Source organism: Vanessa cardui, chromosome 2, assembly GCF_905220365.1.
Source record: "Vanessa cardui chromosome 2, ilVanCard2.1, whole genome shotgun sequence".
Classification (NCBI taxonomy): Eukaryota; Metazoa; Arthropoda; class Insecta; order Lepidoptera; family Nymphalidae; genus Vanessa; species Vanessa cardui.
The window spans coordinates 7,841,607-7,864,556 of NC_061124.1; the positions used below are offsets into that span (position 1 = coordinate 7,841,607).

The 22,950-nt window shown below is 33.1% G+C and overlaps 1 protein-coding gene across 1 annotated transcript in view; it reads right to left on the reverse strand.

Annotated features, from left to right (window-relative positions):
• The window catches only part of LOC124540463, a 47,587-nt gene that overhangs the window by 18,637 nt on the left and 6,000 nt on the right, over window positions 1-22,950 (reverse strand). The window contains exons 8-28 of the mRNA XM_047118065.1: window positions 22,199-22,441; window positions 21,806-22,060; window positions 21,474-21,687; window positions 20,234-20,373; window positions 20,079-20,147; window positions 16,756-19,716; window positions 16,210-16,415; window positions 15,920-16,051; window positions 15,617-15,827; window positions 15,318-15,543; window positions 15,149-15,246; window positions 14,868-15,065; window positions 14,645-14,771; window positions 14,392-14,535; window positions 13,609-13,775; window positions 13,339-13,503; window positions 10,373-10,510; window positions 7,303-7,470; window positions 7,118-7,228; window positions 5,785-6,032; window positions 5,373-5,425 (exon numbers count right to left, since the gene is read on the reverse strand). Of these exons, the coding sequence (XP_046974021.1) occupies window positions 5,373-5,425; window positions 5,785-6,032; window positions 7,118-7,228; window positions 7,303-7,470; window positions 10,373-10,510; window positions 13,339-13,503; window positions 13,609-13,775; window positions 14,392-14,535; window positions 14,645-14,771; window positions 14,868-15,065; window positions 15,149-15,246; window positions 15,318-15,543; window positions 15,617-15,827; window positions 15,920-16,051; window positions 16,210-16,415; window positions 16,756-19,716; window positions 20,079-20,147; window positions 20,234-20,373; window positions 21,474-21,687; window positions 21,806-22,060; window positions 22,199-22,441 (6,274 nt within the window). The remainder of the gene's footprint in view (window positions 1-5,372; window positions 5,426-5,784; window positions 6,033-7,117; window positions 7,229-7,302; window positions 7,471-10,372; window positions 10,511-13,338; window positions 13,504-13,608; window positions 13,776-14,391; window positions 14,536-14,644; window positions 14,772-14,867; window positions 15,066-15,148; window positions 15,247-15,317; window positions 15,544-15,616; window positions 15,828-15,919; window positions 16,052-16,209; window positions 16,416-16,755; window positions 19,717-20,078; window positions 20,148-20,233; window positions 20,374-21,473; window positions 21,688-21,805; window positions 22,061-22,198; window positions 22,442-22,950) is intronic.

Consider the following 22,950-nt stretch of genomic DNA (forward strand, 5'->3'; position numbering starts at 1 on the left):
CGTTTTTCGTCATAGTGTCGGGGCTTTGCCACGTCCACTTCCTTTGCGGCTGCTTCTTGAAGAAGGAGTTCATCAAGAAGAGCCCCTCCCGTTCGAGGAAGTTGACAAGCATTTGCCCCCTATGATTCCTGCTTCCAAGTCCATGGGGTCCTACTACCGATTCGCTGCAGTTCTGTACTCCCACTTTAGCGTTGAAGTCCCCCATGACAACGTTGTAGTGGGTTTTCGTGGTGAAGTGGAGGGCCCTCGATATGTCATCGAATAATTCTTCCACTTCATCGTCCGAGTGTGTCGAGGTCGGTGCGTACGCTTGCACCACCTTGAGGCTGTACTTCTCGGTGAGCTTTATAATGAGGTACGCTACCCTGTTCGACACACTGGAGATTTCCACCACGTTGTCAACTAGGGACTTATTTACCAGAAACCCAACGCCACCTTGGGATTGTTGGTCACCCTCTCGGAAGTACATTAGGTGGCCTGATTCGAGGGTTACGGTGTCCTCTCCCTCTCTACGGACTTCACATAGCCCTAATATGTGCCACCTAATTTTCCCAAGTTCTACCTCAAGTTGCGCTAGATGCGAGTCAAGCCGTAGCGTGCGTCCGTTGTACGTCGCAAGGGTCAGTCGGTTGTGGTGGCCTCCCGTAGCCCGGTGATTCTTAGCACCCCCCGTCCCGCCGTTACCATCGTCGCCACCATGACGAGGAATAGCGGGGCTGCCGGGAACTGGGGGCCGTGGCTTGCGTGTGTGCTGTATGTGGAGGTTGTGCCCATAATCGCCACGCTGGGCAGGCGGGTTGGCGATCGCAGGGCGTAGCTTCTCGCACCGGTGACGCTGCTGCCCGTCACCGGCCTGTGGTATTTAGCTACGCCTATTATGTTGATGGTTATACCGCCATCAGTCGGTCGCCAGAGCCTCGTTTGCTGGTCGGCAGGATGCACCACGGGCAGGTGAGGTTGGCTTGGGGCACTAAGGTGTAGTTTGCGCCCCCTTACATCCCTGCGCCCCCTTACATCCCGATTAATAACTAAGTTGAATTTTACGATTAACTAAGTTGAACCCAGTACTTACGAATATTCATAAGCCAAAAAAACAATTCCATGTTAAAATTTATTGTTATTAAGGATATTTTTCGTCATACCTATAATATTTATCTTTATTATGAAATAGCGGTTTCTATTATTAACTCGTAAGGTTTTAGATTGCTATATTCTTTATTGCTTCAAAAAGATATTCTTCAATGAACCCTTACTCAGAAGCTGGCATTATATCAATCAGCATAAATGCAGTGCTACGGATTGTTATCGCATTGGATTTTGAGAAAGAGAGGCCATATGTATATATACATTATATAAAACTAAATGTACAGCGAACTAATAACTAACTCATCAGTTATTCTACCGCCAAATAACAGAACTCAATATTGTTATGTTCCGGTTTGAATGGTGAGTGAGCCAGTGTAACTACAGGCGCAAGGGACATAATCTTAGTTCCCAAGGTTGGTGGCACATTGACGATGTAAGGAATAGTTAATATTTCTTACAGCGTCATTGTCTATGGGTGATGGTGACCACTTACCATCAGATGGCCCATATGCTCGTCCGCAAACCTATAACACAAAAAAAAATAACTTGGACAGTCACTATTAAAAATGATCGCCCAAATCGGTCACGAGGACATCGTCGTCAACATAAATAAGCTATTATAGATAAAATGTACAAAGAAAATATTACAAACACTGAAATATTATAGATTGCTAAAACCACTATAATCATTATCTTTATTTAATCGACTACATAAATAGATACTGTTAGTTTATTGCAAAATATCATTCTACTTCCACTATCTCCTATTCTAGTTGATAGAATTAAATATTAATCATTTTTATTTGTATCTCTAACAGGAATTCACGCTATATTTAACTGATGTTGATTAAATATTTGCTTTTGTAAAATTGAATATTTCATTGATTTTGTATAAATGCCAAGAGCAAAATAAGAATGACAGATAAATAATAAATTGTGTTAGCTTTATAAATATATAATATGGCATCAGCCTGAAAATAAGCCAAAAGTGCACTGTGATATTTATTTCATTATGTATAACTAATACAACTGTATTTTTAAATATTGCAAAAGAGTAACTACTGATTTTCTTGCCAGTTCTTCTCGGTAGAATCTACTTTCCGAACCGGTGGTAGCTTCACTTAATATATTTGTTAAATGACGATTTAACAGTGCTTATAAAAACCTATTTGAATAAAGTATATTTCAATTGATCCCGTTATCTGATACCCTTGATTAGGAGATATTTTTTTTTAATTTGAAAATGAAATCAATTATATGACAATTTAATAGGAAATACGTTTAGACCTTTTAGAATTTGTGCAGCGTTTGCTATTCATTACATTTAAGTAATAATTTCATATCTTTATCATAATAACACAGCTGTAATTAATCAATATCAAACAAATTTTGATTAGTCTCTAGTCTCAGAATCAAATACAAAACAACATGTTGTATCGAGTTACGATCAATCTTGACATCGAGTTGTAGTATAAGTTAATCCGTCAAGACTGTTCAGTCGAGTTATAAATAACATTCTTCTGATTTATTACAAACGAGATTATACGTCTTTAATCGAGTAAACGTTCGATGTTAGGGTAAATTGTCTTGACTATACTTTTTAATTTGCATGGGTAATAAGTGTCTATGTTTTACAAAGCTACCTGTGTACGCTTTAAACTTTTCAAGGTTAAATTTGATTGTCTGCAGTTATAAATCAACAACAAATATTTAAAACTAGTAGTCACCCGCGGCTACGCTAGCGTTTTAGGGTATTGGTTGTCATGTTTCTTGGTGGTAGGTCTTTGTACAAGCCCGCCTGGGCAGGTACCACCCACTCATCAGATATTCCACCGCCAAACAACAGTACGCAGTATTGTTGTGTTCCGGTTTGAAGGATGAATGAGCCAGTGTAACTACAGGTACAGGGGACATATCATCTTAGTTCCCAAGGTTGGTGGCATATTGAGGATGTAAGGAATAATATTTCTTACTGCGTCATAGTCTATGGGTGATGGTGACCACTTTAGGCAAAAAAGTAGCCTATGTCCGTAGAAAAAGCATACTATTCGATACAAGATTTTGTAGATGATAAAAAAGCGTGGAGTTAATACCTGTTGACTTCCAAGCAGGATACATTAATTGAAATAATTGTATTTAATTAACATGACGTTGTATTTTTTAAATGTTAAAAAAGAGTAACTACTGAGTTTCTTGCCGGTTCTTCTCGGTAGAATCTACTTTCCGAACCGGTGGTAGCTTCACTTAATTGTAAAATGACGATTCAAAAGTGCTTATAAAAGCCTACTTGAATAAAGTTTATTTTGATTTTGATTGATTTTTTGATTTTGATCTTGCAGTTCATGTTTTCCTCGTACCAAATTTCATCAAATTCGGTTCATCATCAAGCCATAGATCAAACTTGCTCTTATCCGCTTTCAAATCGGATACAGCAACACAAATATTATTTGACATTGCTGAACTATAGTTGTTATCGTTTATCCGTAATCCGGTAATCCCTATGGCGGAGTCACCTAACATACATACGAGATGTAACCTGACACAGGTATCGTATGTTCATTTAAGTGTCATAAAAACGGTAGCGTCAATCTTACCTACAAATTCGTAATTTTAAATATTAAAATGGAGTCTTTATTTGTACATATTATCTATGCTAATCTAATGAAGTTGTAATGTTTTTCCAGCATTTTTTTCATTAAATTATTTTTTTTATTTTTGCACCTGTTAGCCCAAATCCTGAAGAAGATACTTAAATTTCACGCTTTTGGCGGAACAGGTATATTATGTCTCTATTTAAGGTATAATAGGTTACTGCAACCGATTACTGCCGATTTATACAACCAATAGAAATAGCTCTCTATCGCGCCATTCGACGCTTTTCATCGCTATAGTTTCTCGCGTCAGTTCAACCCGAGAAAGCAAGTGCATATAACTCGACGCTTCAAATTGACGAATATATTAGGTCATACGATATAACAATTTATTACGTTTGCGTAAAGATCACATTCACATAAGAAATAAACATTGATAATTTGGGATAGCGTACTTAATTTGGATGTGATCGGTTTTACGAATTTTGCCGATGCTACATCTAAGTCGTGTCGTACTTCTAATGTGAGTGAAGCCTCGTTCTAATTTCGTTATCTATACTAATATTGTAAATGCGAAAGGAACTCTGTATCTCCGTCTGTCGTTGCTCTTTCACGGCACACCAACCTGAACAACGAATAACCCCTAATATGTCCATGAAACATCGGACTGCACCGTTTTTACGAGCATATATTTGAAGAAAGCAACTGGTGTATAGATAAATTAAAAAAAAATAAAACTAGGTTTATCAAACACGTCAACACAAAGCAATTCATAATACCAATCGTGTACTTTAAAACTCTTTCAAGGTCCAACTACTGAATCAAATTGGTAAGTTATTTAAGATAAGATAGTTGGTATGGAGCAAGTTTCAACCCCAGAGAAGTACATAGGCTGCATTTTATTTCTAACAACTGACGACAAACCCCTAAAATACGAAAAATATACATTGAATTAATCGTTATCGAGGGAAAGCCCTTCGTGTGACGAAACGGAACGTGTTTGCAAAATCGTAGATGACCTTCAAATAAGTTAAATAGTTAACTTAAAATTTTAGGAAGAAAGATTAGATTAAAACAAAAACAAACAAAATAATCAAATTACCTATTACGTAAAATAAAATATTTTCTGTAATCTATGCACAAAATCTCAAAAATTTGAAAGTCATCATTAGCCGCATTATTTGCCACCTGCGCGATTAAGTGAAAACTAAAATAAGCGCAAGGTAATTGTGTTGCTCATACTTACGCATTAATACTGAGTGCTTTAAATCTACGTCTATTTATATAATATCACAGATTAAAAACATTCTTAGATATTTATATATAGCTTAATGTTTAGTCTATTATTATCATAGAAAATCTAAAGCCCAGTTTCTAGAACACGTTAATCACACAACACTATCAAATTACGTTCAGGTTAGGTGTTCAATTCACCTAACATTTATGTGCTTAATATTATATCATAGCTCATCTTCGGGAATAATAAGAATTTTATTAAAATACACGTTCGGTATTGAGGTGAAATAAACTTTAAAATTCAAGAAGAGAAGACGATTAGCTTAGCATTATCAGGGGCTGTTTGAAAAATTATCGAAAGAAGCGGACACTTAAGTAATTGGTGACGCTTTGTAACAATTATAATAACATGTTAGATAATGACAATATATTAGAGAAAATTTAAACTTCAGAACATACCGGGTTCCTCTCCAGGCGGCAATGATTGCTCGTACTCGTCCACTTGATTTGTCCTGTGTATGAAGAAAAAAGAAAAAAGAATAATTTGAGGTATTTCTAAACTTTATAGTCTTTACTTTATACTCACAGATAAATTGATATAACATAATTAAATCTTCAAATAAATCTATACTAATATAAAATATATGCGAAAATAACTATGCCTGTAGGTCTGCCTTTCTATCTATTACTCTTTCAGTTAAACGAATAAATTCATACTGAATTTGATGAAATTTCGTATGAAGCCAGTTTGATCTCCAAGAAAGGGTAAAAGGTACTGTTTTGTCCCACATCGTCGTAGTCCAATCAATAAAACGTTGCTGAAAACAACTAAAGCAGTACAAATCATTCATAAAATTAATATGTTTCTTACCAATAACTAAGCCAGTAGTCTGAGAACGTTGCTCCAGTCTGAGTTAACAGCAATGAGAAAACCGCCAAGAACACGATAAGCCATGACTTGACTGACGACAAGTAATTCTGAATAACTGCCCATTTAAGATTTCCTTTCGCTCGTTCTTCAGCCTCCAAAACTTGTTCCTTTTCTTCCCGTGTATCTTTCTCGTCACTTCTAACTGACATCCGTGAAATTCCATGTTGAAGCACTGGTCTTCGTTCATCCTTTGGAAACATTTCATCATAAAAACTGCCGTCAAACAGCAACACCGTACTGTTGTGTTATGTTGGTATTCAAACCGGAACACAACAATCCCGGGTTTGTGAGCCAGTGTAAATATAAGCTCAAGGGACATAACATATTTGTTACCAAGACTAGTAGCACATTTTTCATATAAAGAAAGATTAATGTTTCTTAAAATGGCAATGTCTATGTACGTGGCAAACGCTTTCCATCAGATGGCCCATTTGGTGAGCCGAATAAATATTTTACTTGGTGGTAGGGCTTTGTGCATGCCCGTCTGGATAGGTACCACCCACTCATCAATTATTCTACCGCCAAAATAACAGTACTCATATACTCAGTATTGTTGTGTTCCGGTTTGAAGGGTGAGCGAGCCAGTGTAATTACAGGCACAAGGGACATAACATCTGAGTTCCCAAGGTTGGTGGTGCATTGATAATGTAAGGAATAGTTAATATTTCTTACAGCTTCATTGTCTATGGGTGTTGGTGATCACTTACCATCCCGTGGCCCATATGCTCGTCCGCCAACGTATACTATATAAAAAAAAAAACAAATATCGTGCTATATAACATAGTAGGGTGTTTCCGCTAGTTGACAGTTCCTGTGTTTACAACATTGATAACCATATTCAAAATCGTAGAATGATATCACCAATGATTGCAAACTCAAAGTTCATTCGTAATAAAAATGCGACTCGCAATTATTACAAATTCAGATAAACACAAACATTGTTTAATTCTGTTGAAAATGGATTTCAGTGACGATTAATCACGCTTATCTTATTTTAAATAGTAATAATAGATTAACTTATCATATATAGAATACATCGTATTACAAAAATGATTCAGGGAAGTTCGAATCACAGAATCGATATAAATTTAAGAGTTTTAAAGAGGCATTTTAGTAGATATACATGGGTAGAAATTTGTCCTTTTTTAATTTAACTTCATTATAATCAAGGTATCATAAGTTCTACATAATAATTAATCCTCATTTCTCACGTAGTATCGAACCTAACCAAAAAAAGGTTTTAAAAAAACGTCATGGAACGTAATTTACTCACCTCTGGGATGTTCCCGTCAACTTTCTTCTCCTTATCGTCCGATACCAAAGAAGAAAACTCAATCTCAGATTTGACCAAATCATCGTACGAACCCATGTTTTTGATTGAGCCCTGAAATTAGATGAAGCATTGATCATAACAGTCTCACACATCACGCTGACAGATAAATCTGCTTTCTTAATTACCTCACTTAAAACAATGATAAAATCAGCGGCCTTGAGGAAATGTACTTGATGTGTGACTAAAATGCGGGTCCGTCCACTCAAGTATTTCTGTATACATCCTTCGAACAGCTGTCGACCGACTTTAGCATCAACAGCTGATAACGGATCGTCTAATAAATATATGTCAGCCTAAAACATTTAAAATTACAATTAAAAAAAAAAACATATAAAACCTCTTTGGATATATCAATGACAAATAATATTCGACGAATCAAGAGTCGTATTTACGTGAAATCCCTACTAACTAATATTTATGGATGTAAGAATATCCTTCTTTCACGCAACAGCAGACAACTAATCGAGATATACAGGTAGAAATATGATAGTTCATAAACCGGCTTTTCATCCCGGAAAAATTCACAGGGCATAACCGCAACTACATCGAGTCTGTCTACACTGATCACAGAAACCATAATATGAATATATGAATACAAATTTTGTTAACAATAATTATTGTAAAATAATTGGTTGTAATAAAAGTATATTACAATAGGTAGTAGGATTACTCTATTTTTCTTTATTGTATAGATTAATGTAAAAAAAAATCTTATATAAAGATATATATCGGTGCTGTTTTTTGTTTGCATATTTGGAGATCTGCAATAGTTATGTACAACTAATAATCATAGGACGCGATTATACTATTTAGCACCCTTAAAAGCGCTGATACAAAGGATTTCTTCAACTACTTAGACATAACTCTAATGACTTTTAAAGTAGAAACATTTAGCCTATTTCAACGAAAAGAAAGGCAACAGACAGATAAAAAGATTCACGTACCATCGTATTGACGCGATATCATTGGTCTTTCAATCACCCATCTTGAAGAACCCATGACATTAATTTTGGATTTGCAAAAAGATTGGCGCTTTGAACGTTGAAGAAGCTACTATCAACTTTAGAACACACGTTAAAGTGAAAATAAGTAATTAAGGGGATTAATGTTGTATCATAAATACAGATATATTATTCAAGAAAAAGTATAATTGCAGATTTCGAAACTTAAATTTATATAAAACTAGCGACCTGCCCCGGCTACGCACGAGTGCAGTTCTGATACTAAATATAATACAGAATTTGTCTATTAACGACAACACATTAGAAACTCCTAAAATTATCAGCATCTCTTTACTTTACTGACCATATATTATATACAAAAACCTTCCTCCCGAATCACACTATTTATTAATAAAAAACGGATCAAAATCCATTGCAAAATTTAAAAGATCTAAGACATAAAAGAACAGACGGCGGTAAGCGACTTTGTTTCTTACTATATAAAGATAATGATTAATATAATACGTAATACTTCAATTCTACATTCCGCTAAGTACAGTTTTGCAGTTAATATCGAGTAGATGACATTTAATTTTCGCTGTCCGTGCACCTGTCGTGCACAGTTTGAACCACAGCCGTTTCAGCATCGCTCATATTGACTTTCATGAAGTTAATTTATCAAACTATCCAGCGTTATAAGCTTTATATCGGAAACTGTCGTGTCGGCATTTATGAAAAAATATATTTGGCCAATGGATGACATTGTTAAGTATTATAAATACGAAAGTTATTCTTTCTGTATAAAGATTTTTTGTGATTATCACTAATGAGTTATTGAGTCTTATTTAATCTTTCATCTCAAGGTAGTAATTATTACTATAAGTGCCTTCCGGCATACACTTTTTATTATTTTTTATAAATTTTTACATAATAACAAAATTCAGATAGAAATATCATGGCCAAGTGATTAAATAAAGTAATTTGACGTTGACGCAACGGGGTACATATATACTAAATATTATAAACAGGTAAAGTTTTTTAATTTGTAATCGATAAAGTCTGAAGTTATCAAACCCTTTTTAATGATTGTCTCACTATTAGAAAGTTTTACGGTATCATTAAGTATTTTATTCGAGTCAGAATAAAATTTCAGCCAGACATGACATTTGTTAAACAAATCAAATCAAAATATACTTTATTAAAGTAGGCTTTTACAAGCACTTTAAATCGTCATTTTACAAGTATTTGAAGTGAAGTTACCATCGAACTCACTAGTTACTATTAATCAACATTTAAAAATAAAGTCATGTTAGTTAATTACAAAAGGCTATTTGACAATGCAAAAAATAAAGAGTCAATCATTGTAATCAGTATATATTATACGTTTAAAATGGTTAATTTAGTAACGAATGTTGAAAATAATAATTTATTAAAAAAACCATAAATAAAAATGCATTTTTTTAAATGTTTGTCACGTCTCAAAAAGCTCCTGATTGGCCGGGCTTATTATGAAGTCACTTGCTTGTTAACCTTGCTCGCCTTCTATATGTACCACAGATTAAAAATACAGGCAAGTGACGTTTGACGACACCGATCCCATTGCAGCGCCATATTGCCCAAGTAGCGTTTTTGCGCGTTATTTAAATATGATATTTTTCGGCAAATATGTACCAGAAATAAAAAATCAACTTTTACTGGGTTCCTTAACCTCTACTAAAATGGATTTTAAAAACCAGTCGATAGCCTATTGTATGTATGTATGTTATTTATCCTGTTTCAATCAAATCAACAGAATAAGCACTACCGAACTCCTTTATCACGCTCTCGTATGTAGGTGCATATATTTGTGTGTACTCTTATAGTCTAAAATAGTAGGCTAGTGCGAAGCCGCGGTCACAGCTCGTTGTTTATAATTTGGCGTTTTTTAAATGTAAATTTTTCGTTTACACAAATGTGCCAGTTTAAAGAGTGCTCTCGTTAAAACAGTGCGAGTGTCTACACTATTCTGAATCACGTAACAATGCGAGTATAATTAATTCGAAAATAATTTTACATGACAAAATATTACCATCAATTAACATTTTAAATAATAATTGTCAATGTACTTTTCAATCATAATTATGTATAACATCTGATTATATATTTATAACGCTAAATTTATTCCGTTTACAAATGCTTTGTCCTAGAATCGAGCAAACAAAGAGAAATCAAAACATAAGATTTATTAATGTTATTCAATTTCAGTGTCACTTACCTCTCTGTAGACGGCTCTTGCTAGATTAATCCTGGCCCTCTGTCCTCCCGACAGCGAGACACCTCGTTCGCCCACCAACGACAGATCTCCGTAGGGAAACTGCTTGAAATCTGGTAACAGGCAACATACTCGGCAAACCTACGATAAAATTAATCCAAATTAATATTTTCATTAAATCGCTCATTGTCTGTAAGCAATATCAATTTCGTGACGATAATTATATTATAAAACTAAGCAATGCTATTGAGCGTCATAAAAACTGCATGTTGCATGTTACCTAATTATCGAGAATGAAATATAAAATTCAATGACACACTTCAAAGATCGATTCAGTACATGGCAAGTGCTTTCTTCATATTATTTAAACCACAAAGAACTATAAATATGTTCTCAGAATGGGATCAATTGAATTATTAAATGTTACAAAATTATGAAGCAGATGCAAATCTTTCTGAGCTATTGGGCTATTCTGTAACACGAAATTCGAAACTCACTGTTCTGCAGTGAGTTTCGAATTTCGTGTTACACGACCGAAATTTCAGAATGTGACATACGACATTGACTTTGGACTTTGAATTTGAAGATAACACGTATCACAATGTTATACAACTGTGAGTCAGGTATCTCCAAGGGAGTCCTAATAGAAATGAAGTCTTCCGAAAACCTGAATGAAATCAAATTCTGTAGGGCTATTCTGTGACAAGAAACTCGAATCTCATCTCAAAACCCAAGCGTGAAATGTCAGAATGCTGACTATAATAATTATTATTAAGTTTATAGCATACACAAAATCAAAATGGCGTATTACTTTAAGTCAGTTGTTAATAATTCACGAATGATATACGAAGCGAATTCTTTCGGAATCGCATTACTGAAGTAAAAACTAAGAATCCGTAACAAAACAATTAAAAAAAAATAATTTTGGTTTGGAACGAGAACTCAGTGAATGAAATTTATTTTAAATTAAAATTTAATTGTCAATTCACTGCGATACTTAATTCAAAATAGTTGTACACTTAAGGCTTACTTATAGGGTTTACTTATCTGATTCTCAGTTAAACAAAGATTTATCTCTTTCTTTGACAAGTTATTTGTTATTCAAAAGATGTACACACAGCATTGTAATTAATAACCTTTATGCTTAAAGTCATTTGTGATAAAAAAAAATACGTAGCCATGATGACTATTATTGCTGTTATCGAATTTTGCTGATTCATTCCACGTAAAAAGATATTTGATGTTTTATTAAGAATTAACATTGTATAATTATTGTATAATAGATTAAAACTAAGAAAACAGCTGAAAACTACTTAAATTTTAGAATATTGTTTTATGACAAGATGCTGTTTTACTTCCGTGAAGAAACATTGTAAGCAGAATCAACGTTGTTCTTTATTTAGTACATTATTTATTGCTTGGTGTGCTTTATTTGTTGTCATTGCTGAAATTCCTTTGCTTTTAGAACGCATCAAATCAAATCAACCACCGGTAATAAACTCTACCATCGGTTTGAAAATTCGATAACTAAGCAGCAGTGCCATTTTTGGAAAATAATACACCAATTTACAATCAGGGTAAGAAAAGGTTCGTCACCTTAAGATATTTTCGTGAGCTCATTATGAGACATATTGCGTCGCAATGATTTGATGTATAGATAGATTCAAAAGGTATAGGAGAAGGTGGTAAAGTGGCCCTTGCAGGTATGTTGGCCCCCTTGTGTATTTATGATTTAGAAATGGGCCATCTAATATAATTTACGTGCAAAATAGGGCTCTTGTGACGGCTACTGAACAGCAACCAAAAAATCTATGAGACGGCCTAATTCTCATTTCTAATTTGTATTAATTCGAAACATGCAATAGAAAACATTTATAATTGCGCTACATTTTTTTTATTTTTTTCGGGAAAACTAAGTTTTACTTTAGGTGATTTGGATATTGTGTTTGGGTAACGTTTTCCTACTGGATTTCGGAGCTAATTATGCAAAACGATTTTACAATTATATTTATGTTAGTTTATTTATATACTCGTGATACTTATAATTTGGCCCCCTTACATTGTTCCTATTATGGCCCATGGGCTATGTAAGATATATGAGTGACACTGAGTTCTATTATACAGCAGAAGCATCAAACGGTGATTATTCCAAGTAGCAATTTATACAATCAACGAATAAAGTTAAAAAAAGAATAAAAAAAATTAAGAGACGCAAACGGTTTTGATTCTACCAGAAGTAATATAGCCTGTCCCTGGGGTCAGAACTAAGACTACTAATCAAGGAAATAAAACTACAGCAGCAAAAGTAATCACATTATCACATTTACGATACAATTAACAACACATACAAAACAATTAACTGAATCGCTATTAGCTAAGACTTGTGGACGAGGCTAATAGAGTGGATGTGGATGAGGTAGTAGAGGCGGGCTTAATCGTGAACGACGCCGGAGAGCCAGTAAATTCAGCGGTGGAAAGTGAGGCAGTCGAAGAACAACACACAACCACAATAAACAACAAGAAAACCTTTTTACATCTGCGATTTTTGCCGTTAAATTTAATTAAAGTTCAATACATAAATTTGTCCACCAGGGTGCCATAATACCCTCACATAATGTTTAATCGTGAAATTTTTATCTATGAGAATAATTTTAGTAATTAAAAATTCTGTAATTATGTTATTAATCTACACTTAGGAATCCATAGGCCAAAGAGTAAGGAACACATGGCGTATTTATTTTATATATAAGTGTGGATATTTTTACGTGAATGATATAGAAAACTGACGAAGATTTTTTTTTAATATAAATTTATCAAAACGCGCGCATGTTTAATACTACCATAATCTAGCTTTATTTTGTATATAATAATATATTGCATAACTACTAACTACTAATTGCATAACTACTAACTGTCATAAGTTCGTGACCAAAGTAAATAAATATATAATAAGATAGAATAATACTGACCTCCTTGTACCTGTTGACGTCGTACGGCAATCCAAATAAAATGTTTTCCCTGACTGTTGCCGGGAATAACCACGACTCTTGACAAGCATACGACAAGCTCCCTTTAATATTCAAATTACCACTGCTAACTGGCAGCTCACGAAGAAGCACTTGCAGTAATGAAGACTAAAAGTGAAAAAACATAAAAACTTAATTTCTAAAACGAAAAGAGTAACAAAGAAAAACTGTTAGTGTATTTAGGAAACGTAACAAAAATGTCTTGATCATCACCTTCCCTGATCCAACAGCTCCTATAATAGCACATAGCTTCCCCTTCCTTAAGTGCATAGTTATGTTTTTAAGTGTCATATCTTCGGGATTTTTAGACGGATCCCATGAAGCACTCACACCAGTCAATTCGACTAGGGTTTCGCCTGCTACTGAAGTACGTGGACTGACTATAAAACAATAATATAAATTGCAAAAGAAAAAGTCGAGATGGCTTAGTGGTTAGAACGCGTGCATCTTAACCGATGATTGCGGGTTCGAAACCAGGCAAGCACCGCTATTTTATGTGCTTAATTTGTCTTTTTGAAAACTGCATGTGACAAGTTTCAAAGAAATTCTGCCACATGTGTATTCCACCAACCCACAATGCATTCAACCAAGCCACATGTGCATTGGAACAGCGTGGTGAAATATGTTCCAAACCTTCTCCTCAAAGGGAGAGGAGGCCTTTATCCCAGCAGTGGGAATTTATAGGCTGCTGTTGTTGTTGTTGAAAAAAAAACTTTTGTCCCAAGCTCCTTCATACAGATATTTTAAGGGCTTACTGAGTTCAGCGAATAAAATCAGGTTAGTGGAAACGCCAAGCAATTTTTTATATTCTCTAATAAAGATTACGATTCAAAGCGTTCACCTACCTATATAAGTATATAAGGACTTGTGATATAATTATTAAACACTTTTAAAATCGATGATTTTTATAGTTGACAAAAGCAGTTTTAAACTTATTATTTAAATATATTCAGATATGTTTCAAAATCATAAATAATGTTTAAAATAATTTTTTACCAATGGAAGGTCTGAAATTTTCTTTTGAGGAATATTTTCGTGCTACTATAGAGTTTGAATCCATCGTCGTCATTTTTCCGTTAAAGTCGACTGGGACAATCGTTGTTGTAGGTTTCTTTAACAGTGATAAATCTTCTCTTTCATCTAAGTTAGGAAAGATACACGAAATTATATGAATTACCAAACTAATTTTAATCGAATTTCAAGAACGTATTGGTCATAGAGCATCATCTATACAGATATATATACTTACCCATTATTAATACATTCTGTATACGCACTAAAGATACTTTTAATTCTGAGAGACTTGCAATTGCAAGCGGTAAAATAAACGTCAAATTCATCTGGACAATCCCAAGAAATACTTTGATAGGATATATCTGAAATCAAAGCATAACTCATAAAAATCAGTTTCAAAATCATGAATGAATATTTTGTAATTTATTAAATTATCTACAAAAAAAAATAGGAGTTACCGTATCAGCTCTTAGTAAATTGCCCGAAAGAATGAATGTCAACGCCGTAAGGAACAGAGTACTGCGCTCTGCGAACATCATGAATCCTAAGAAGACGCTGCGAACGAAAATCGACTTCTGAAGCGCGGCGAGTTCAAACGCACGTGCCACTTTCACAACGTGCTGAAACGACTTCTCCCAGGCATACATTTTAATAACCTGCATGGAGAAGAGTTTGTGCAAGTTATTAAAAATTCTAACAGTACTCTTAACCTTTCATTTTACATTTACATTTAATTCACCTGAATTCCATTTATAATTTCACTCATTAACTTAATTCGTTTGTCAGTTCTTTGTGCTACGCTCCGTCTAATAACAGCCGTTAGTTTTGTAAGACCAGCTGGAATTATACAACAAATTTAAAAGATGTATAACATTATATTACTTTAATTATTAAATAATCAAAGGTACCTTGAATTGGTAGAACTAGAAGTACGACACCAAAAAGTCCAACGTACGGCGCATATCCACCGGCTCCATACAAAAAGTACATCACGATAGCTAATTGCACTGGGACCAACCATAAATAATGCAGAAACATGAATGCCATATCAAAACGAGCCACATCATTTGATAGTATATTCACCAATTTTCCTGCTGCCACTTCCGAAATAGACAACTGGTTCATTCGCAGTATCTACAGAATACGTAATTCTATTTTAATAATATCATATCATCATCGTCTATCATCGTACCATTCATGGACTTACCTTTCTATATATTAGAGATGAAACCGCCACTTTCATTTTTAAACTAAATCGAGTCACAAACAAGCTGTTATGATGCTGACTTAAAGCGCCGATTAAATTTAGCGCTAACATTCCAATCGCATAAAAACCAGCTTCTTTTCTTGTTATAGCTTGACTTGCATTAGCAGACCAGTAAGATAGAAGCTCAGAAAAAAGTAAAGGTTGAACAGTCCTGTTTAAGATAATTATTATATGAAACAACGATTTCATTATTTTTATAAAATGTCAAATAAAATTATAAAATGAAAGTTTCCGTGGAAATACCTGGCTGTTGCATTGATCAAAAGAAGAAATGCTCCAGGAAGATATGCTATCCAATACGCCTTTACAAGTGCTTTCCAAAGTGACGGCTTACGATTCTCCCTCAGAGCTCTATCGTAATCCTCTAGCCAATATCTAAATAAAATTACTATCATAAGCCTTTATTCGCTATTGTACAACCACATGTTAATCAATAAATATAATATGAATTAAAAGTGGGAAAGTAAAGAAGAAAAAGAACTGTAAAAACAATATTATGATTAAAGAAACTACTGCAAATAAAAAATCCTTACCTTTCCAATTTTCCTCCAAGCCTGTCAGAATCATATTGCTTGCTGGGAATTATAAGATCATTTTCTTGTATGTCCCTTTTATTTCCTTTAAAAAGAACTGGACAAATCCAACAAATAAACAGTCTCGATATTATATTTGGTTTATTTCTTTTTTTTTCTACACCTGATTTTTCTTCCATTTTGACAGTATTTTTGTCACTGTCCATTTATATATTTTTTTAATCGATATCGGCACTTTTTATTTATGATGTTATTATTTCAACATTAACTCTGTTATCCGTTTGAACACACGTTTCATACATAACAGACTACTGACTAATCTATTTACCAACTGATAACAGTGACAATCAATTTCGTATCACACACAATTTTATTTATACTGTGAAAATTAGGCGATATTAATTCTCTTAATCTTTGTCGATTTATAACAATATCGAAAAATCAAATAAACGTAATATGCTTTACTATTTATTACATATTAAATAATACATAAAATATTTTGATGATAAAGAAGACATCAATTTAAAAAAAACTGTGTAAGGCCTAATTAAAATAAAATTCTTCCTTTGCATGAATTGGACAAACTCGAGAGCTTAAAGAATCACAAATGCACTTTGATTGAACCAGTTTTTGTTCAATACTCTCCACTAACATTTTTACGTGACAAATGGGTACCACTTTACAGTTACAAGTTTCTGGGTTCTTTGCGTTGCTATCTTTGTCGTCATTATATTTTTTATACAGAGAAATTCGATCAGTGGGAAGATACAACGAATCGTAAAGCGAATTTTTGTTTAATTCATAATCTGTTTCTACATATTCGTTATCGTCAAATGGTCGCGCATTACAATCATAATTTGATGAATCTTTCTTATGTTTGGTGACATTACTTAAGCTAGTGTTGTTTGAAGTATCTGTCACGCAGCACGATTCCTTTGAATATTTCAGGACAATTTCTTCTTCGTTATTAGCAGTGATTGTTTCAACATCACAAGAATTTGTTAAATCTTTCTTCACACAAGCACTACCAGTGCTTTTATTTACATAAAGATGCTCTGATCGTATACGAGTGGGTATTTTATGCATGATAAACAATAAATTGTTGGATGGGTTTTCTTGTAATGACTTGAATATCGTTTCCTCTGTGGATTTATTGCAATGACAAACGTCACTTAGGCGAACACACGAACTACTTGATTTATTTCTACTACACTGTTTTGTGCATATTGGATCTGCCACTTTGGTGTCTGTGTTCTTAGGTACTTCCAGTTGTTTTTTTACCAAATTTGATGATATACTAACCGGTGTGTCATTGCTTATTTCCATTGCCTGTAATTTATTACATTTAAGTTTTATATTATTAGTTAGTATTGGTTGATTGGCAGTCGCATTAAAATCTAAATAACATGGTTCACTAAGGGTGTATCGACATTTGCAATCATTTATGTAGGCACTTTTAAATTCACAAGAAACTTTTTTCTCAGCTGTATTATTTTTTTGAAAATTGTTGTACTCACACGCCTCACACGATTTATTATCAACATGAATAGAAAATGCCTGAACAGAAGTATCTTCCAAATTATTTGCATGGTCGTTACTTGTTTTACTAATATCAAACTGAACATCCATGTCATTATATTGTAATATTGATTCAGTCATCTGTTCTTTTGAGTTTTTTAAAAAAACATTTCCGATACTTTTTTCGTTTATACATTTGCATTTATCTTTTAAACGCTGAAAATCATTATCAATCAAATTAGAAACCTTATCCATAATAGCAGGTAAAATGTTTTCTATGCTACTATCGTTATTAACACAATAACACTGAGCTCGCTTCATTTTGACCTTTAAGTATTCTTGTAACAAACAATAAGCTCTTTTCCAACTTTCTTCATTGACGTTAACTCCCATACATTTACAACTCAATCGATTTGTATTTTCTGAAACTACTTCCTTAACTTTAGTTAAAATGTTTGAAAATAGTGTTTTTTGTTCTTCAGCTGTAATACGTTCTGATTTATACGAAGAACGTTGAAATTCTACTAATTTTTCTTTTAAATGCTCTTCAAGTAAATTAAAAGCATTTAACTCTAAGTCTTTAAAATCGTCCTTGTTACAACAAACACATTTTGTTTGATCGTCATTTATTATGTCTGGTGTATTTTTTAAGACTCCTTTTTTATCATTAGATACTATATCTGAGATTTTCGAGTTATTTTTACTTGATGAATATTGTAATGAAGAATTTATCTGATTTTTTACTTCTAAAGTATTGGGGCTATCTTTACCGGGGTTAGTAAAAGTGGAAATTGTATTAGTTTCATTACTTTCTTTAGCAGTTTTAACAAAATTTGTAAGCGTAACACCCAAAAATTTTACATAATAATCGCCATCTTCCGATAATAAATCTGATTTTTTTAAAACATCTCCAACAAACGAATTTCCACATTCTTCTAAATCTTCTACTTTTTTATTTTGATTAATGTTTGGTAATTCTTTGTCAACAGTTTTGAATCTTGAACCGCCCTGCACCGAATAGACTTGTGATTCCTTTTTGAAATCAAGTTTACAATTGGTTGGAGTTTGTGTTTTATTAGTCTGATCTGGTTTGATTACTTCAGATGTTTTCATATATACATTTGGTCCGTCACCATATTTTAGTTGGTTATAATTATGGTCTGTATATTTAAAAGAATTATCATTACTCTTATCTAAATTAACTGCTCCAATGTATTCAGAATCAGTTGTATTCGGCAAAACATCGTAATCCGTACCCTTATCATTGCCATCTTTATGAGAATAACATTCCGGTACAAGAGGACAAGTATAGGTAGGTGGAATATTATTATCTAGTAATATTTTGTCTATTCCGTCAGCTGTTAAATGTACCGACGACTTATTTTGTTTAATATTTTTCTTTAAATGATCACTAAGTTTGTTGTCATTTGTTTGATTTTCTTTACTTTGGTTGTATAGTATCGATTTATAGTTTACGTCATTTTTGTCTCCTTTTCTGTTTAACAAAGTTTCCAAAAGTTTTTCAATTGAAGTATTAGACGGAACTCTATGAAAACAAACACATCCACTCGGACAACTAGTCTGTGTTGAAAATTGATTCACTTGAGTATCTGCATCTTCTGGTGACATTTGTGATATTTGGTAACTAGGTATGGTTTCCATTTTATTCTTTGATATATTTTGTTGCATGTTATCTTTCTGCGGAGGATCTTGCATCGAGTTATCTCTTGTTCCACATAAGCATAAATTTACAGCAAATGACTGTTCAATATTTTTTAATATTTTTTTCTTTTTATTCTCTAGACCTCCATTTTGATAAGACTTATTAATATTTTGTTTTATACTACAAGACACCTTATTTTCAGGAATATCTATTTGTCCTAAATGTTTGCCATTTTGAGTTGGTTTCTTTGGAATCTCATTAATTTTTTCATCGGCTTCCTTGATACGTTTAATTTTTTTGTTTGTTAATGGAATACTGTTCTGTTTCTGCAATCAAAAATAAACTTAAGCAACAACGCATAACATCGATAAAGATATCAAGTAATATATTATACATTATTTACTTTAAGAAATATCTTATTTGTTATAATGGCCTTTTTTAATAGATAAAAAATACAAAAGCGTATTTTGTAAATTTATTTATTAATCATTGTTTAAGGCTTTAGCTTTAAATAAATTCTCAACATTATATTTGATTTTACATTTATCAATATTGATACTATGCAAAACAGTGTTTAAATAAATATTAAAAAGTAACTAATATCTTTAGGGCAATCCCTAACATGTTTTAATACCAATAATTGCATATATTGGTCTCGATGGCTTATGCTTATACCGTACTTACTAACCGAAACTCGTTTGACTATTCTTGCTATTTTCCCTTCCATTAACCGTAGATCTTCCTTTTTGACTGAGTCCTTAAAATTAAATAATTCTTTAATTAGTGATTTTGACTGATGAGTCTTATAAAATACCACTACTACTAACTCTTTCAGGTTAATACCTTCCTAAGATCCTCAAGTTGAACCTTAAGTTGAGTGACATCTTGTAATGTTCGTTTAAAGTAATGTGGGGGGATTTCCGTTTGTTTTCGAGCAATTTGCGTCGTATTCGGTCTTTTAACGAGACACTGATATACTGCTGCTGTAATAATGGACATAAACAATTATTAAATTAACATAAACCCATTTATCTGATTTAAATTTATTCTTATAACATGAAAGACAGAAGAATTGTAAAAATATAGTGACAGAGTATATTAAAATCATCAATCAAATCAAAGTATTATTTCATGTATAGCTTGTTTAATTTAATGTAAAACTACCAACGGTTCGTTAAGTAGATTCTAACCAGTAGAACTAGCAAGAAACTCAGTAGTTTCTCTTTTCCACCAATTACAGTACATGTGAATAAAGTGCAGTTAAATTTATATATATTCAACATAGAAATCAACAAATAGTAAGTCTACTCCAAGATTTGTGTGTACAAAGTGCTTTAGATCGGCATCAAAAACAAAATTGTGATACAACAAAAACAAAACAATTCTAAAACTGAAAATCCAAATAAAATATACAAATAAGAAACTCTTTTACAGTCAATTTTAGATATGAATTGTTTTACTGCCACTTCAGCTTAATAAAACTTTGGGCTACATCGGTAATTTTAGTTCTATGTCGGATCGCTACATCTGGGATTTGATCCTTCAAAGAAACTCCGAGCATAACCCTCTCAATTGCTGTTACGCGAACTTAAATTAGTGGATCATAATATAAAAAATAAAAAAATATATATAAACATTAACTATTTTAACACAATGCAATGGATTTTTCAATGCGACAATAACAGCAAAAAAGATAAATAAATAAACATAAATAAAATCCGTCGCAGTATCTCAGAAATATGCGAGAAAAATACAAAACTGAGATTCAGATTAATCACTTCACGCAATATAAATTATTAATGAGCATCCAAAGAATTGTCTGCGCTTCATAATAAAACTAAAGTTATTGTAGAAACATCTACATTTTCATTCCTTCTAGATTACTAACGAAACATATCACTAGTAATTACTTACTACAAAAGGTAATAATCACAATTGAACGCTTATGTTTAATGCAAGAGTACAAGGAAAGATTGATAAACATTGAATGTTATGAAGAAAACGTTCGTTAAGAGTAAGTGAACAATACAAGTAATAAAGACAGTTAAAATATTACACATGAATAAAAGTGTTCCTCACTTACACTGTGGCCGACATTCACAGGGAGGTGGTCCTGTAGCCATGATTTCTTTAGCTCTTTTTGTAATTTGATCAGCTCTCTCATTAAAGAGTTGTTCTGCAAGTTTCGTAGCTATTTTCTGTGCTCGACGCTCTATGTTTTGCTCCTGCCAGGAATCGCTTGCATTCACACTATAAGACATTAATTGGGATCGATCCGCGCAACTTTTCCCAATCCACTGTAGTATAAATAAATATTAATTGTTAAAAGTTTTAAGACAAACCTAAAAAATCATTTTTAATTTGTATTACTAGAGTGTACTAATTAATCCTATTTAAGGTACGTAATAAACTAACTTTTGCGTGATATTTCTCAATAGACGTAGCAATAGCAATATCTAACTCTCCAACGAGTAATTGCTCGAAGAAATTTCGTAGGTTTGATTTAACAACACTAGAACGGTCCCAGTTATGCTTATCTTCTAGGCATTTCAGTAACTGGCAAGGCATTGTTGATCCTGCTCCACCTAACTCCGACTGGAGTCCTCCGAATAAATCTGAGAGTAAGCTAGATAAGAGTTGAGTACGAATTGAAGTACATGAGCACGTATCCTGAAACATATGTTCTGTTGGATATATTTAATTTCCAAATAACTTTTGAACTAGTAACAACAAAACAGCACACTCAAAGATCCTATAAAACTAAATGTTACTTAGCCTAGATATAATAGAAATAAAAACAATATGTACGAGTTGCTTTTCCTCAGACGAGCATTGACAGAGGGCAGCGAGAGAAGGAGTTCGCTTCACTTCTATTGCTTCATCCTGAGGAATTTTGCATTTGCATTCAATCACTTTCTCCTTAAGTTGTATTAGATCCTCTCTCTTCTGCTTCAACTCATTAACTTTCGCCATCATGCGATTGTCGCACATTGCCTTGCATCCCTCTAGATCTTCCAATAAACCTTCTCTTTCTGTTCGTAATTCTTCGATCTATAACATTTGTACTATTTTTAAAAGTGTCAAAGTTTATTATTGTGCAATACATAATATTGTAAGCCTGTTTTAATGACTTCAAAATGTATCCTTCGACGCTTGTGTGTAAGGTTGTATAATTGACCAGAGAATGTATAAAACGCTTCTAATAGATTTAAATGTAACAGAATATAACTGTTAGTAATAATTATTGTGCCAAAAATTGTTCTTCTTTTAAACGCGTATTTAACTCATACATAGCTAATTTGTTACTTTTTTGCTATCATTTAAATGTGAGCTGTAATGTCAATATTTATATCTGCTCAATACGAAACTAATCGGAAATAGGTGTGTAAAGCGTGTCATTTGACTCGTTGTTAAGTCCCACATAGATGCAGATTAAACAAGTTACGTCTATAATTTCTAAACATACATTATTAGGGAAGTGATAAACTAACTAAACATGTATGTTAAACAGCAATGACATTATTTAAAAGGTAAAATTTTTTGGTAACACGATGACGCGG